A 16,444-nucleotide genomic window follows, 5' to 3' on the forward strand; every position below is an offset into this window, starting at 1 on the left:
ATGTGCCAAAGAACTTAACATAATGCTTTGTATTCAGGACATAAAGTTTGGGGCAAATCCAACAACACATCAGAGTACCACTCCAAATGTGAAGCATGGTGGTGGCTGCATCATGTTATGGGTATGCCCGTCATCGGCAAGGACTGAATTTTTTTTAGGATAAAAATAAGTGGAATAGAGCTAAGCACAGGCAAAATCCTAGAGGGAAACCTGGTTCAGTCTGCTTTCCAAAAGATAAATTCAACTTTCAGCAGGACAATAACCTAAAACACAAAGGCCAAATATACACTGGAGTTTCTTACCAAGACAACACAATGTTCCTGAGTGGCCTAGTCACAGTTTACTTAAATCTGCTTTAGAATCTACGGCAAAACTTGAAAATGGCTATCTAGCAACGATCAACAACCAACTTGACAGAGCTTGAATAATTTGAGAGAAATGTGCAAATATTGTACAATCCAGGTGTCCAAAGCTCTTAGACTTACCCAGAAAGACTCACAGCTGTAATCACTGCCAAAGGCGATTCTAACACATACTGACTCAGGGGTGTGAATATTTATTTAAATGGAATATTGCTGCATTTCATTTAATACAGTTGTAAAAACATGTCATTGAGGTATTGTGTGTAGATGGGTGAGAACAAAAATATTTAATCCATTTTGAATACTTTCTGAAGGCAAAATGCACCTTCAACATACATTTGGGCCCATTACCCTTCATGTTAACTGGCATCATGTTTATAGTCAATCCTGGATGGGTGAAATATGTTCCTAACTACAAGGAAATACCAAACGGAGCGTGCTATCTATATATATTACACATACATACACAAATAAATATACATGACTGAATTAGCAGTGGGCATTGTTTCTCAGCCTTACTTAACTATGACTTAGTTATAAAGGGATTGCAAGTTAAAACTTACGCAATTTAAATATTACATTAAGGTATATACAGTGCATTGGRAAAGTATTCAGACCCCTTCCCGTTAGACATTGGTTACGTTACAGCCTTATTCTAAAATGGATTAAATACATTTTTGCTCCTCATCAAGCTACACACAATACCCCATAATGACAAAGCAAAAACATGTTAAGAAATGTCTGAAAATGTAGAGAAAAAAAAAGTATTTCAGACCCTTTGCTATGAGACTAAATTGAGCTCAGGTGCATCCTGTTTCCATTGAATATCCTTGAGATGTTTCTAAAACTTGGAGTCCACCTGTGGTAAATTCAATTGATTGGACATGATTTGGAAAAGGCACACACCTATCTATATAAAAAGGTCCCACAGCTGACAGTGCATGTCAGAGCAAAACCAAGCCATGAGGTTGAAGGAATTGTCCGTAAAGCTCCGAGACTAGATTGTGTCAAGGCACAGATCTGAGGAAGGGTACTAAAAAAATAAAGCCTGCAGCATTGAAGTTCCCCCAAGAACACAGTGATCTCCATCATTCTTAAAATGAAAAGAGGTTTGGAACCAGCAAGACTCTTCCTAGAGCTGGCTGCCCGGCCAAATCGGGAGAAGGGCCTTGGTCAGGGCCGTGACCATGAACCTGATGGCCACACTGACAGAGCTCCAGAGTTCTTCTGGGGATAGAACCTTCCAGAAGGACAACCAACTCTGCAGCACTCCACCAATCAGGCCTTTATGGTAGTGGCCAGACAGAAGCCACTCCTCAGTAAAAGGCACATGACAGCCTGCTTGGAGTTTGTCAAAAGGCACCTAAAGGACTGACCATGAGAAACAAGATTATCTGGTCTTACGAATCCAAGATTGAAAACGACGGCCTGAATGCTAAGCATCAGGTCTTGCGGAAACCTGGCACCATCCCTTTGGTGAAGCATAGGTGGCAGCATCATACTGTGTGGATGTTTTTCAGTGGCAGGGAGACTAAGTCAAGATCGAGGGAAAGATTAAAGCGCAAAGTACAGAGATCCTTGATGAAAACATGCCCCAGAGCGCTCAGGACATCAGACAGGGGTGAAAGTTCACCTTCCAACAGCACAACGACCCAAAGTAAATTATTTATTTATTAAATTTAACATTTAATGTTTGCAAACATTTCTAAAAACCAGTTTTTTCTTTGTCATTTTGGGGTATTGTGTGTCGATTGACAAAATGTACTCAGTTTCAGAATAAGGCTGTAAAGTAACAAAATGGAGAAAGTAAATGGGTCTAAATAAATTGTCAAATGCACTGTACTTGCAATGTGGGTAGAGCTCAACAAATCAGTCAGAATCAATTAAATATGCAGAAGTTAAAGTGGGATGTACTCAAGCATAGTTAGACAAATTTCCACTTGAAGAACAATTTAATGACAAAGCTTTTGAGTTAGAACAGTTCGTTTATCTCCCATCCAAGATCAACAGTCACAATCAAAATTCTACATCATTTAATAATGCAAAAATGTATGCCCAGTGAAACATGTTACCAAATGTTTAATTCAATCACTTCAAACAGTTTAACAGAAACAAATAAAGTAGTTATGCATTTCCCACATTGACAGATACTCCCTATATTTAGGCTGGACTGAATGTTCAAAACAAACCCCTGCCCCTATTGGACAATGTGTTAAGTGTAGTTGGACAGTAAGTCAGTCATCTGTATGCTTAAACAAGTGAAAATGAGACATTTKGTAGAATAAAGACAGTGATTTGAAATATACAGCTTTCAAAAACAGTTGTTTCACAGATGGACAGACATGGCTGTCTCACCTAAACACAAATCTAAAAAGGTTAATCATTTAAAAATGAAATGCACTCATCCAGAACCTGATTCTATACAAGACATCCTCAGGTTTGGACTGAGTTCAGACTGTCAGACACTCACTTTCTCTCAGTGGTCCTGGAGCGGCTGAAAAAAAAAAAATACAGAAGTTGTCAGAAACAAGAATAACTTGCACAATGCATTACTACAATCCATAGGCCTAAAAAATACAAGTCTATATAGGAAGACGCCTGTCAATACACAGACGCCAGTGAACACACATTTACCTCCGAGACCTTGAGAAGGATCTTGAAGGTTTTTGGTTCCTGTTTCTGGAGATAGACCTTTCTCTTCTTCGGTCTCTTGACAGAGACCTAGAGAAGAACAAGTTAGTGTTTCCAATGTACTGACATGTATTCAGATATATCAGGATTATTACATTTGAACAACAGTCACTTGAAACTAGACAGCCCCAATTAGTATCAACAATGTGAGAACCATGTGTACTAGGGGTGTAACGGTACACGTAGTGAGGAAGCTCTGTTCAGTCAACCCTGTGAACCTGAATACAGAAAATAAACACTGCATTGTAGGCCTATGCACCTCGAGTAAATATCTATGGCCTACGTTAACTAGACCCCATGGGGCTTCCCAAGCTGCGCAGCGGTATAAGGCACTGCATCGCAGTGCTTGAAGCGTCACTACAGACCTGGGTTTGATCCCAGGATGTCACAACCGTGAGTCCCATAGGGCAGCGCACAATTGGCCCAGCGTCGTCCAGGTTAGGGGAGGGTTTGGCCAGGGATGGGCATTACTTGGCTCATCGCACTCTAGCGACTCGTTGTGGCGTGCCATGTGCCTGTAAGCTGACTTCGGTCATCAGCTGAACTGTGTTTTCTGCGACACATTGGTGCGGCTGGCTTCCGGGTTACGCAAGCATGTGTTAAGCGCGGTTTGGCGGGTTATGTTTCGGAGAACGCATGGCTTGACCGTCGCCTCTCCCGAGCCCGTTGGGGAATTGCAAAAATGAGACAAAATCGTAATTGGATAAGGCCAGACGGATTACCAGGACGTGTACTGCGAGCATGCGCTGACCAACTGGCAAGTGTCTTCACTGATATTTTCAACCTCTCCCTGTCCGAGTCTGTAATACCAACATGTTTTAAGCAGACAACCACAGTCCCTGGGCCCAAGAACACTAAGGTAACCTGCCTAAATGACTACCGACCCGAAGCACTACCGACCCGTAGCACTCACGTCTGTAGCCATGAAGTGCTTTGAAAGGCTGGTCATGGCTCACATCAACACCATTATCCCAGAAAGTCTAAACCCACTCCAATTTGCATACCACCCCAACAGATCCACAGATGAGTGCAATAGAGATTGTATCCACACTGCCCTTCCCCACCTGGACAAAAGGAACACCTATGTTAGAATGCTATTCATTGCCTACAGCTCAGCGTTCAACACCACAGTRCCCTCACAGCGCATCAATAAGCCAAGGACCTTGGGAATAAACACCTCCCTCTGCAACTGGATCCTGGACTTCCTGACGGGCCACCCCCAGGTGGTAAGGGTAGGCAACAACACATCCGCCACGCTGATCCTCACCACAGGAGCCAGTCAGGGTGCGTGCTCAGTCCCCTCCTATACTCCCTGTTCACCCACAACTGCACAGCGGATTACCGACAACAATGAGACAGCCTATAGGGAGGTGGTCAGAGACCTGGCCGTGTGGTGCCAGGACAACAACCTCTCCCTCAACGTGATGAAGACAAAAGGAGATGATTGTGGACTACAGGAAAAGGAGGACCGAGCACACACCCACTCATCAACAGGGCTGTAGTGGAGCAGGTTGAGAGCGTCAAGTTCCTTGGTATCAACAAACTAACATGGTCCAAGCACACCAATACAGTCGTGAAGAACCTATTCCCCTTCAGGAGACTGAAAAGACTTGGCATAGGTCCTCGGATACTCTAAAGGTTCTACAGCTGCACCATCGAGAGCATCCTGACTGGTTGCATCACTGCCTGGTACGGCAACTGTTCGGCCTCCGACCGCAAGACACTACAGAGGGTAGTGCGTACGTCCCAGTACATCACTGGAGCCAAGCTTCCTGCCATCCAGGACCTCTATACCAGATGGTGTAAGAGGAAGGCCCTAAAAACAGTCAAAGACTCCAGCCACCCTAGTCAGACTCTCGGCTACTGCACAGCAAGCGGTACCGGAGCGCCATGGCTAGGTCCAAGAGGCGTCTAAACAGCTTCTACCCCCAAGCCATAAGACTCCTGAACATCTAATCAAATAGCTACCAAGAATATTTGCATTCCCCCCCTTTTACACCACTGCTACTCTTATCTATGCAGTCACTTTAACTCTACATGTACACTACCGTTCAAAAATTTGGGGTCACTTAGAAATGCCCATGTAAAAATAAAAAAGACATTTTTGTCCATTAAAATAAATTGTTACACAATATTCTATACTGTATTTCTAATGTTGTAAATGACTATTGTAGCTGGAAATGGCAGATTTCTTTAGGCGTACARAGGGCCATTATCAGCAACCACCACTCCTGTGTTCCAATGACATGTTGTGTCATTTTAAAAGGCTAATTGATCATCAAATCAAGTTTATTTTATATAGCCCTTCGTACATCAGCTAATATCTCGAAGTGCTGTACAGAAACCCAGCCTAAAACCCCAAACAGCAAGCAATGCAGGTGTAGAAGCACGGTGGCTAGGAAAAACTCCCTAGAAAGGCCAAAACCTAGGAAGAAACCTAGAGAGGAACCAGGCTATGAGGGGTGGCCAGTCCTGTTCTGGCTGTGCCGGGTGGAGATTATAACAGAACTATGCCAAGATGTTCAAAATGTTCATAAGTGACAAGCATGGTCAAATAATAATCATGAATAATTTTCAGTTGGCTTTTCATAGCCGATCATTAAGAGTTGAAAATAGCAGGTCTGGGACAGGTGGCGGTTCCATAACCGCAGGCAGAACAGTTGAAACTGGAATAGCAGCAAGGCCAGGTGGACTGGGGAGAATTGATCATTAGAAAACCTTTTTTTGCAATTATGGTTAGCATAGTTAAACTGTTGTATTGATTAAAGAAGCAATAAAACTGTCCTTTAGACTAGTTGAGTATCTGGAGCATCAGCATTTGTGGGTTCGATTACTAGCTCAAAATGGCCAGAAACAAATAACTTTCTTCTAAAACTGTAAATGAGAACTTGTTTAACTGGCCTACCTGGTGAAATAAAATAAAAACTTGTCAGTCTATTCTTCTGAGAAATTAAGAATATTTCATGTGAGAAATTGCCAAGAAACTGAAGATCTCGTACAACGCTGTGTACTATTCCCTTCAAAGAACACAGCAAACTGGCTCTAACCAGAATAGTGGGAGGCCCCGGTGCACAACTGAGCAAGAGGACAAGTACATTAGTGTCTAGTTTGAGAAACAGACGCCTCTCACATCCTCAACTGGCAGTTTCTTAAAATAGTACATGCAAAACATTAGTCTCAACGTCAGTGAAAAGGCGACTCCGGGATACTGGCCTTCTAGGCAGAGTTCCTCTGTCCAGTGTCTGTTCTTTTGCCCATCTTAATCTTTTATTTTTATTGGACAGTCTGAGATATGTTTTTTTTCTTTGCAACTCTGCCTAGAATGCCAGCATCCCGGAGTCGCCTCTTCACTGTTGACATTGAGACTAGTGTTTTGCGGGTACTATTTAAATTAAGCTGCCAGTTGAGGACTTGTGAGGCATCTGTTTCTCAAACTAGGTAGGCCAGTTGAGAACAAGTTCTCATTTAGTTTCAGAAAAAAAAGAAGAAATCTGGCCATTTTGAGCCTGTAATCAAACCCAAAAATTCTGATACTCCAGATACTCAACTAGTCTAAAGGCCCGTTTTATTGTTTCTTTAAAATCAGAACAACATTTCTCAGTTCTCTGTACTAACATAATTGCAAAAGGTTTTTCTAATGATCAATTAGCCTTTTTAAAACGATAAACTAAATTTGTGATCAATTTGTCATTTTATTGGACAAAAATTTGCTTTTCTTTMAAAAACAAGGACATTTCTAAGTGACCCCAAACTTTTGAACTGTAGTGTACTCAACTACATTGACTAACATGTGCCCCCGCACATTGACTCTGCACTTGTACCCCCTTTATATAGTCTCGCTATTGTTATTTTTCTGTTGCTCTTTAACTACTTGTTAACTACTTATTTCTTATTTGTACTTTCTAAACGGCAGTTAGTTAGGGGCCTGTAAGTACAGTTGGAGTCGGAAGTTTACATAAACGAGTTTTAAATGTCTCCAACCTAAGTGTATCAACCACTCCACAAATTTCTTGTTAACAAACTATAGTTTTGGCAAGTCGGTTAGTACATCTACTTTGGGAAAATTACTTCTGTCATGCACAACAATTGGTTACAGACAGATTGTATCACAATTCCAGTGGGTCAGAAGTTTACATACACTAAGGTGACTGTGCCTTTAAACAGCTTGGAGAATTCCAGAAAATTATGTCATGGCTTTAGAAGCTTCTGATAGGCTAATTGACATAATTTGAGTCAATTGGAGGTGTACCTGTGGATGTATTTCAAGGCCTACCTTCAACCTCATTGCATCTTTGCTTGACATCACGGGAAAATCAAAAGAAATCAGCCTAGACCTCAGAAAGAAATGGTAGACCTCCACAAGTCTGGTTCATCCGTGGGAGCAATTTCCAAACGCCTGAAGGTTCCACGTTCATCTGTACAAACAATAGTACGCAAGTATAAACACCATGGGACCACGCAGCCGTCATACCGCTCAGGAAGGAGATGAACGTTCTTTGGTGCGAAAAGTGCAAACCAATCCCAGAACAGCAAAGGACCATGTGAAGATGCTGGAGGAAACAGGTACAAAAGTATCTATATCCACAGTAGAACGAGTCCTATATCGACATAACCTGAAAGGCCGCTCAGCAAGTTAGAAGCCACTGCTCCAAAACCGCCATAAAGCCAGACTACGGTTTGCAACTGCACGTGGGGACAAAGATCGTACTTTTTGGAAAAATGTCCTCTGGTCTGATGAAACAAAAATAKAACTGTCTGCCCATAATGCCCGCTGTTATGTTTGGAGGAAGAAGGGCGAGGCTTGCAAGCCGAAGAACACCATCCCAACCGTGAAGCACAGGGTGGCAGCATCATGTTGTGGGAGTGCTTTGCTGCAGGAGGGACTGGACACTTCACAAAATAGATGGAATCATGAGACAGGAAAATTTTGGATATATTGGAGAAACATCTGAAGACATCAGTCAGGAAGTTACAGCTTAGTCGCAATCGGGTCTTCCAAATGGACAATCACCCCAAGCAYACTTCCAAAGTTGTGGCAAAATGGCTTAAGAACAACAAAGTCAAGGTATTGGAATGGCCATCACAAAGCCCTGACCTCAATCATATAGAACATTTGTGGGCAGAACTGAAAAAGATTGTGCGAGCAAGGATGCCTTCAAACCTGACTCAGTTACACCAACTCTGTCTGGAGGAATGGGCCAAAATTCACCCAACTTATTGTGGGAAGCTTGTGGAAGGCTACCCGAAACATTTGACCCAAATTAAACACTAATTGAGTGTATGTAAACTTCTGACCAACTGGGAATGTGAAGAAAGAAAAAAGCTGAAATAAATAACTACTATTATTCTGACATTTCACATTCTTAAAATGAAGTGGTGATCCTAACTGACCTAAAACAGGGAATTTTTTACTAGGGTTAAATGTCAGGAATTGTGAAAAACTGAGTTTAAATGTATTTGGCTAAGGCGTATGTAAACTTCCAACTTCAACTGTAAGAATTTCATTGTAAGGTCTACCCCTGTTGTATTCGGCGCATGTGACTCATAAAATTTGATTTTTTTTTTTTTTGAATAATGGGTTGGTATTCCTGATTGTGCTTTCATCAAGCATCACAGGACTCATGATCATACATGTAAATAAGGAATAGCACCACTTTGTAGTTTATTAAATAAACATTTACTACAGAAACTATTGGCTTTTAATTTTCCCGCTGTACCGAAACAGAACCGTAACCCCATGGGTTTGGTGTACTGTTACACCCCTAATCTGTACTAGACCGATCTACTATTGGGTACAGATACAGTGGGGCAAAAAAGTATTTAGTCAGCCACCAATTGTGCAAGTTCTCCCACTTAAAAAGATGACAGGCCTGTAATTTTCATCATAGGTACACTTCAACTATGACAGACAAATTAGAATTTTTTTCTCTCCAGAAAATCACATTGTAGGATTTTTAATGAATTTATTTGCAAATTATGGTGGAAAATAAGTATTTGGTCACCTACAAACAAGCAAGATTTCTGGCTCTAACAGACCTGTAACTACTTATTTAAGAGGCTCCTCTGTCCTCCACTCGTTACCTGTATTAATGGCACCTGTTTGAACTTGTTATCAGTATAAAAGACACCTGTCCACAACCTCAAAGTCACACTCCAAACTCCACTATGGCCAAGACCAAAGAGCTGTCAAAGGACACCAGAAACAAAATTGTAGACCTGCACYAGGCTGGGAAGACTGAATCTGCAATAGGTAAGCAGCTTGGTTTGAAGAAATCAACTGTGGGAGCAATTATTAGGAAATGGAAGAAATACAGGACCACTGATAATCTTCCTCGATCTGGGGCTCCACGGAAGATCTCACCCCGTGGGGTCAAAATGATCACAAGAACGGTGAGCAAAAATCCCAGAACCACACAGGGGGACCTAGTGAATGACCTGCAGAGAGCTGGGACCAAAGTAACAAAGCCTACCATCAGTAACACACTACGCCGCCAGGGACTCAAATCCAAAGCACGTCTGAAGTTTGCTAGAGAGCATTTGGATGAACCAGAAGAAGATTGGGAGAATGTCATATGGTCAGATGAAACCAAAATAGAACTTTTTGGTAAAAACTCAATTCGTCGTGTTTGGAGGACAAAGAATGCTGAGTTGCATCCAAAGAACACCTTACCTACTGTGAAGCATGGGGGTGGAAACATCATGCTTTGGGGCTGTTTTTCTGCAAAGGGACCAGGACGACTGATCCGTGTAAAGGAAAGAATGAATGGGGCCATGTATCGTGAGATTTTGAGTGAAAACCTCCTTCCATCAGCAAGGGCATTGAAGATGAAACGTGGCTGGGTCTTTCAGCATGACAATGATCCCAAACACACCGCCCGGGCAACGAAGGAGTGGCTTCGTAAGAAGCATTTCAAGGTCCTGGAGTGGCCTAGCCAGTCTCCAGATCTCAACCCCATAGAAAATCTTTAGAGGGAGTTGAAAGTCCGTGTTTCCCAGCAACAGCCCCAAAACATCACTGCTCTAGAGGAGATCTGCATGGAGGAATGGGCCAAAATACCAGCAACAGTGTGTGAAAACCTTGTGAAGACTTACAGAAAACGTTTGACCTCTTGTCATTGCCAACAAAGGGTATATAACAAGTATTGAGATAACAAAAGTTTATTGACCAAATACTTATTTTCCACCATAATTTGCAAATAAATTCATTAAAAATCCTACAATGTGATTTTCTGGATTTTTTTTCTCATTTTGTCTGTCATAGTTGAAGTGTACCTATGATGAAAATTACAGGCCTCTCTCATCTTTTTAAGTGGGAGAACTTGCACAATTGGTGGCTGACTAAATACTTTTTTGCCCCACTGTATATTCATATTTGTTTGGAAGACTATAGTTAGTTACCACAACACTGATTACGTTGGAGGCTGGGGTAAAGAGGCACTTAGGCTCACCTGCTGCGACTGCGGCTGAAGCTCCTCCTCCTAGGAGAGCTGGAGGTGGATGGAGCAGGAAAAACAGTTAATACAGTGCATAAAGGCATCAACTCCAATCAAATATGGCATTCCTTATCCCTGAAGAAACACCATTCCAATCATTTAACAATACCACACAGCCTTCCTCTTTCTGCAGACAGATCAGAATAGGACATCCTCTCTGCACCCCTGCTAGAGGACAGAATGCTTGGACAACCAACTGAGGTCAAAATGAGACCTCTTATAAAACCAAGTGAGACAATGAATTAGAGAGAACATTTAAGTACAGGTATGCAGACTTAAGCTACATACTGTACTGTTTGTTGCATAGATGTACATAGGGCACACTACCAATATTGGACCTCATACAGTTCATGCTAACCAGGGCAGCTCCAAGACCACAGAACTTTTGAGTTTAAGGATAAAAGCTTTATTTGTGATCTATGGGAGGGGGATTCAAGATTCTTATTATTGTACTCACAAGTTGATGTTTGAAACTAAATTCAAATGACAATTTCCATGACCGCCAATTTCATATCATCAAGCAGCTGTAAAACCAAACCTGTGGTAAGCATGACACTACAAAAAGCAGGAGAAAAGGAACTTACTATTTTTTCAGGTTTGGACACAAGATAGAAATGACGCAAGGAAGCCAGACTGATGGCGAGGGAGGTAGAATTTGCAGAGAGGATTTGCCACAAGTTGCAAGTGTTGGAGATATGAAGTTGGTTGGCTGGAGGGGGTACAGTAGTTGTAGATTTTCCCTGTCTTTTTGGGGTTAGCCGAGGGCTGCTGTGCTGCTTGTAGGTAGTTGTGTTGATAATTGGGGAAAGGAGTTAAAATCGCTGATTGGTCGGAATTGTGAGGTGGGCTGCGACGATGCCGATCGGGTTAAGGTTGGAGGAGGCTGAGAGCTGCATGCTCAGGAACCAATAGGCTGGAACATGACAGGCCATGCCTGGGTCATGTGACACGGCACCAGCCAAGCTGATTGGGTGGGGCACGGTGCTGGCGCTGGTCAGTGGTCACATGATGCTGTAAGAGGACTAGTTGACTGTCTGAGAGGGTGGTGAGAAGAGGGATGGTGATGACTCTGCAACGGGGTTTATTTTTATTAATATAGATAGAAAAAAATCAAACTGAGAAAAGTGAAACAAAACTAACATCCATATAGTAATCAAACGATCAAACAAGTGTCCCCTTTATCGGAATTTGTTCCAATGATCTAAAATGTCATTTCAAAAATGTATTGCCTAGATCTAAACAAATGATGCCTGAATTAAGCCTTTCAAAATCACCTAAATTGTCGCTGTTCAAAGGGGACCCAATCCCGGCGATGAGTAAATTAACATTTCCCAGCTCTGATTGTGTCCATAGTAAAAAAAGTTATATCGTATCACGGCACTAACCAACCTACAGTGCGGGATCGTGTGTCAGGTCCAAGCGTTTAAATTGAAATTATAGTACATATGGAACAGTTGGAAGTGAGGGAGATGTGATGGAGGGGTTGATTGGCAAGGTAGGTGATAAACACTTGTAGGACTACATGTTAAAAGTGGGTGAGAATAAGTGTAGGTGAGAGGTGATGTATTATACCGGCGTCTGACAGGCGGGCTCCCACGGCGCCTGCTGCTGTAGTCTTCACGTCCAGGGCGACGGCTCCTCGAGCGTTTATCCCCATTGGACAATTCAACTCTCACTCTGCAGCCACACAGCGTCCTGTTCACATGGAGCAATAACAGAATCACAAGTTAAACTGGAATATTCTTTCAATGTTTGTATGTCATGAGCTATGACCCAAATAATCAAGTGAATTTCCCCTTGAGGCCTACCGTCCATCCAGTTCTCTCACAGCATCGGTTGCATCTCTGGGATCCTCAAACTCGACAAAGGCAAAGCCTGGGGGGTTCCTGGCCACCCACACACTCCGCAGAGGGCCATAGTACACAAACGCCCTCTCCAACTCAGTCTTGTTACCACTGTTGCCCAAGTTCCCTACATACACCTTGCAATCCAGAGGACAATCTCTGAGATGAGCAGGTTCTGAGAGTGAAAGGTTAGAGAGGAAAATTAAATAATCTAGATGAGATCCAGTCATGCACAATTACATTCATGAATATATTATGAAATCCATATATCGTGATTTGTGACAACGCTATAAGTGCCAAGCAGTTATTTTCATTTTCAGATCAGGAGACCGGAAAAGACGATGGATGCATAGCTAATTACCTCCCATCTCTCGACGGATCCTGGTTTCCTTTGAAGGGCTGACGAAATAATAAATAAACTGGAACAAAAGAGGGAGTCTTGATTAGTTAGCTAGGTACCGGACAAGTTATAGTGCTTAGCCAACGTTAGCCAATATTAACGTTAGGTTTCGACCTTGCTACTTTGCTAGCTATAGCTAAGTATTTAACGAAACAATGAGATTGATTAAATACAGCTTAATACGATTGATAGTTACACCTTTAAGTAAAAAGTGCATGGTTACATGCATTTAAAAATTAGTTAGTAAAAAAAAAAAAAAGACATTATTAAATTGTATCACTCTAGTTAGCCAATGATGTTCATTGTTAGTTTCCATTAGCTAGCAGCCACATTAGCCGTGGAGGCGCATCAGGGTAAGCTAGCTAGCTGGCTTTTGTGGACGGTTCAATTTAACTGAAGGTAAACTATTTTACAGTGCATGCTATTAAATCTTAAATTGTTTTCATTCCAAGTTCCATGAATCGAAATGTTACCAGTTATGTATTGGTCAAAGTCTCCAATTACAGCTCCGAAGAATCTTTGCTAGCAGCAGAAAAAGTCCACAAGGCGTTCGAAAATGGCGTTGACCGGAAATAAATCATCTTGCTAGCCAGTTTGTGGCAAAAATATTAGAGAAAGGCCTCATTCCAGCAGACTGTCGACCAATCGCGTTGACGTTGTCATGCTGCGTCACACGGTTTCTAAACTAATCGTCACGCAATCCCTTCTCAATGTAAGGGAATGAGTCGAGAAACCTGCCCGTTTTCCTCAAAAGTACGTACTGTCACGATTCCAAAGCTATATGATAGTAGAGAGAACAAGTGAATTATCTCACATGTCGGAAAATATGTGTAATGTTGTACTTCTTGTTGATAAAATTCATACTAATGTTGGGTTTTCGAGCTAGCGCCCAATTGACTCCCATTCACTACTTGAAGGAGAACTTTCTTTGCCTCATAGTCGCCCACAATGTACTATCAATTCAAGGGCTTTATTGGCATGGGAAACAAATGTTAACATTGCCGAAGCAAGTGATGTAGGTAATAAACAAAAGTGAAATAAACAATAAAAATGAACAGTAAACATTACACTCACAGAAGTTCCAAAATAATAAAGGCATTTCAAATGTCATATTATGTATATATACACATAATATAGGCCATTAACGATGCATGGGCAACGTACACAATTGGCGTTATTAATACGACTCCAATGGAGTTTTCCCATTTCCTCAAAAGTCTATCTGCTGGGGTTAGTAGAGAAAGTGCTCTACCCTAGCCTATCGCCGTCTACTTGAGTGGAGTAGTATGACTATACCGTCTCTGGTATGACTACATGAACAAGTATTTTTTTCTTCAATAAAACGCGCTGTGTAGAGAGACCAATGATGTATACTGAGCAAAAATTGTAACGCAACATGTAAAGTGTTGGTCCCATGTTTCATGAGCTGAAATGAAATATCCCAGAAATGTTCCATATGCACAAAAAGCTTATTTCTCTAAAATGTTGTGCACAAATTTGTTTACATCCTTGTTGGTGAGCATTTATCCTTTACCAAGGTAATCCATCTACCTGACAGGTGTGGCATATCAAGAAGCTGATTAAACAACATGATCATTACACAGGTGCACCTTGTGCTGGGGACCAAAAAACTAAATTTTGTCACACACCACAATGCCACAGATGTCTCAAGTTTTGAGGGACCGTGCAATTGGCATGCTGACTGCAGGAATGTCCACCAGAGCGGTTTCCAGAGAACTGAATGTTCATTTCTCTACCATAAGCCACCTCCAACGTCATTTTAGGGAATTTGGGAATATGTCCAACTGGCCTCACAACCACATGTAACCACGCCAGCCCAATTTACTGATTTCCTTCTATTGCAGGGTATGTAATGTAGAATACATTAGTATTGTTTATCCAGCATTTATGACAGGGTTTCCCAAACTCGGTCCTGCAATTTATGCTTTGGCCACAAATACGAGTATGGGATGAGTCAACAGCATTATTTGGGTATGAGTTAACAGAATATGGATTTTTAAAAGTGCGATTTTCACTGAACAGTTATTTTAACACAGTAATATGAGATTATATTTGATATTGCAAATTATAAACCGGGTAGTTTGGGTCCTGGATGTTGATTGGCTGAAACAGCATTTCAGCCGTGTGTATATCAGACAATATACATCTGGTATGACCCAACAATACTTGTTAACTTTTCTATTTATGTTGGTAACCAGTTTATAATAGCAATAAGGCACCTTGGGAGTTTGTGGTATATGGCCAATATACCACCAAGTGCGTGCACACATAGCGGGTCCCAATAAATTGTATCTACTTTCACACCTGAATGTAATTCAATGTTTACAGAGGAAACACTGCAATGTTTTCTCAGAGGGACTAAGCCTCACACCAAAAGGCATTTCCAATGTAATGGCTATAAAATAGAACAAGGCAACCATAAACATGTCATCCCCCACGAATGATGGAGCACCCCCCCTTGGGCCAATTAGTGACAATTATTCTAATTTATGTCGGGTGATTTAATGAGAGAGAGAAACAAACAATCAAGTGTTGCTGTTACTATAACTCCACCCACCCTTGGTCCAATTAGTGTAATTTTATAAATGCCGGATGTTGACGGCAAGAAGCATCATTCATCCACGATTCGTCAATATGGGAAAACAGGGCAGGATATATGCTTGTTCAAAGTTTGGTGGGGGACAAAAGGTCAACTTTGCAGAAAATATAATGTTCGGAGCTTATAGGTCCTTATGGGAAAGTTGTTCCTCATGAGGGACTCCATTTGCTGTATGTACAATATGTAATGACTGTAGCTCAAACGGGACAGGAGATATGCTTGTTCAAAGTTTGGAATTTCAGTTGATTACTATAGAGCAGTGGTTCTTAACCTGGGTTCGATCGAACCCCAGGGGTTCGTTGAGTCAGTCTCAGGGGTTCGGCGGAGGTCAAGACACACATCCCTTCATACTTACTATGTCGAGCAAAAAAAGAAAGTGGTCGGACGAATATGTACAATATGGATTCACATGTATAACGGAACGTGATGGGAGTCAGCGTCCTAACTGCATGATTTGCAATGCCAAGTTGAGCAATTCTAGTCTAGCACCGGCAAAACTAAGAGAACACTTCCTTAAGCTACATGGAGATGGAAAATACAAGAACACAACGCTCGCTGAATTCAAGGTGAAGAGAGCCAGATTCGATGAAAAGGCTACTCTGCCTGTTTTCGGCTTTGTACCCATCAACAAACCGATCCTCACAGCATCGTACGAAGTTGCTTACCTGATCGCAAAGCAGGGCAAACCACACACCATTGGTGAAACACTCATAAAACCAGCTGTGTTGAAGATGGCGAATATCATGCTGGGAAAAGAGGCTGAAGTTAAGTTATCCCAAATTCCTCTTTCAAATGACACCATCAGCGACAGAATAGAGGACATGAGCAAAGACATCTTGGCTCAAGTAGTTGCAGATCTGATTTCAAGCCCGGCAAAATTCAGCCTTCAACTCGACGAGACCACAGACGTTTCCAATCTAAGGCAGCTTGCTGTATTCGTGCGCTATGTGAAAGACGACGTGATAAAGGAAGATTTTTTATTTTGTAAGCCTCTTACAACAACAACTAAGGCAGCCGATGTGAAGAAACTTGTG

At 41.8% G+C, this 16,444-nt stretch overlaps 2 protein-coding genes across 2 annotated transcripts in view; both read right to left on the reverse strand.

Moving 5' to 3' along the window:
- Positions 1–16,444, reverse strand: part of LOC111970299 (haloacid dehalogenase-like hydrolase domain containing 3) — a 354,076-nt gene that overhangs the window by 54,300 nt on the left and 283,332 nt on the right. The window lies entirely within an intron of this gene.
- Positions 2,296–13,378, reverse strand: LOC111970302 (serine/arginine-rich splicing factor 3). The gene is made up of 7 exons (XM_023996969.2): positions 13,264–13,378; positions 12,752–12,809; positions 12,355–12,565; positions 12,119–12,241; positions 10,502–10,540; positions 2,997–3,083; positions 2,296–2,856 (listed from the first exon to the last, which is right to left on the reverse strand). The coding sequence occupies exons 2-7, from the start codon at positions 12,756–12,758 to the stop codon at positions 2,829–2,831; spliced, it is 495 nt and encodes a 164-aa protein (XP_023852737.1). The 5' UTR covers positions 12,759–12,809; positions 13,264–13,378; the 3' UTR covers positions 2,296–2,828.

The sequence above is a fragment of the Salvelinus sp. IW2-2015 genome, linkage group LG11, assembly GCF_002910315.2.
Source record: "Salvelinus sp. IW2-2015 linkage group LG11, ASM291031v2, whole genome shotgun sequence".
NCBI classification, from domain to species: domain Eukaryota; kingdom Metazoa; phylum Chordata; class Actinopteri; order Salmoniformes; family Salmonidae; genus Salvelinus; species Salvelinus sp. IW2-2015.

What these genes read in the sequence shown, in the direction of transcription:
- LOC111970302 (XM_023996969.2), bottom strand. An exon ending in AGCCCGCCTGTCAGACGCCG is followed by an intron (nt 10,541 to 12,118) that starts GTATAATACATC and finishes ATCCACCTCCAG; the next exon opens with CTCTCCTAGGAGGAGGAGCT. An exon ending in TTCAGCCGCAGTCGCAGCAG is followed by an intron (nt 3,084 to 10,501) that starts GTGAGCCTAAGT and finishes GTTCTTCTCTAG; the next exon opens with GTCTCTGTCAAGAGACCGAA.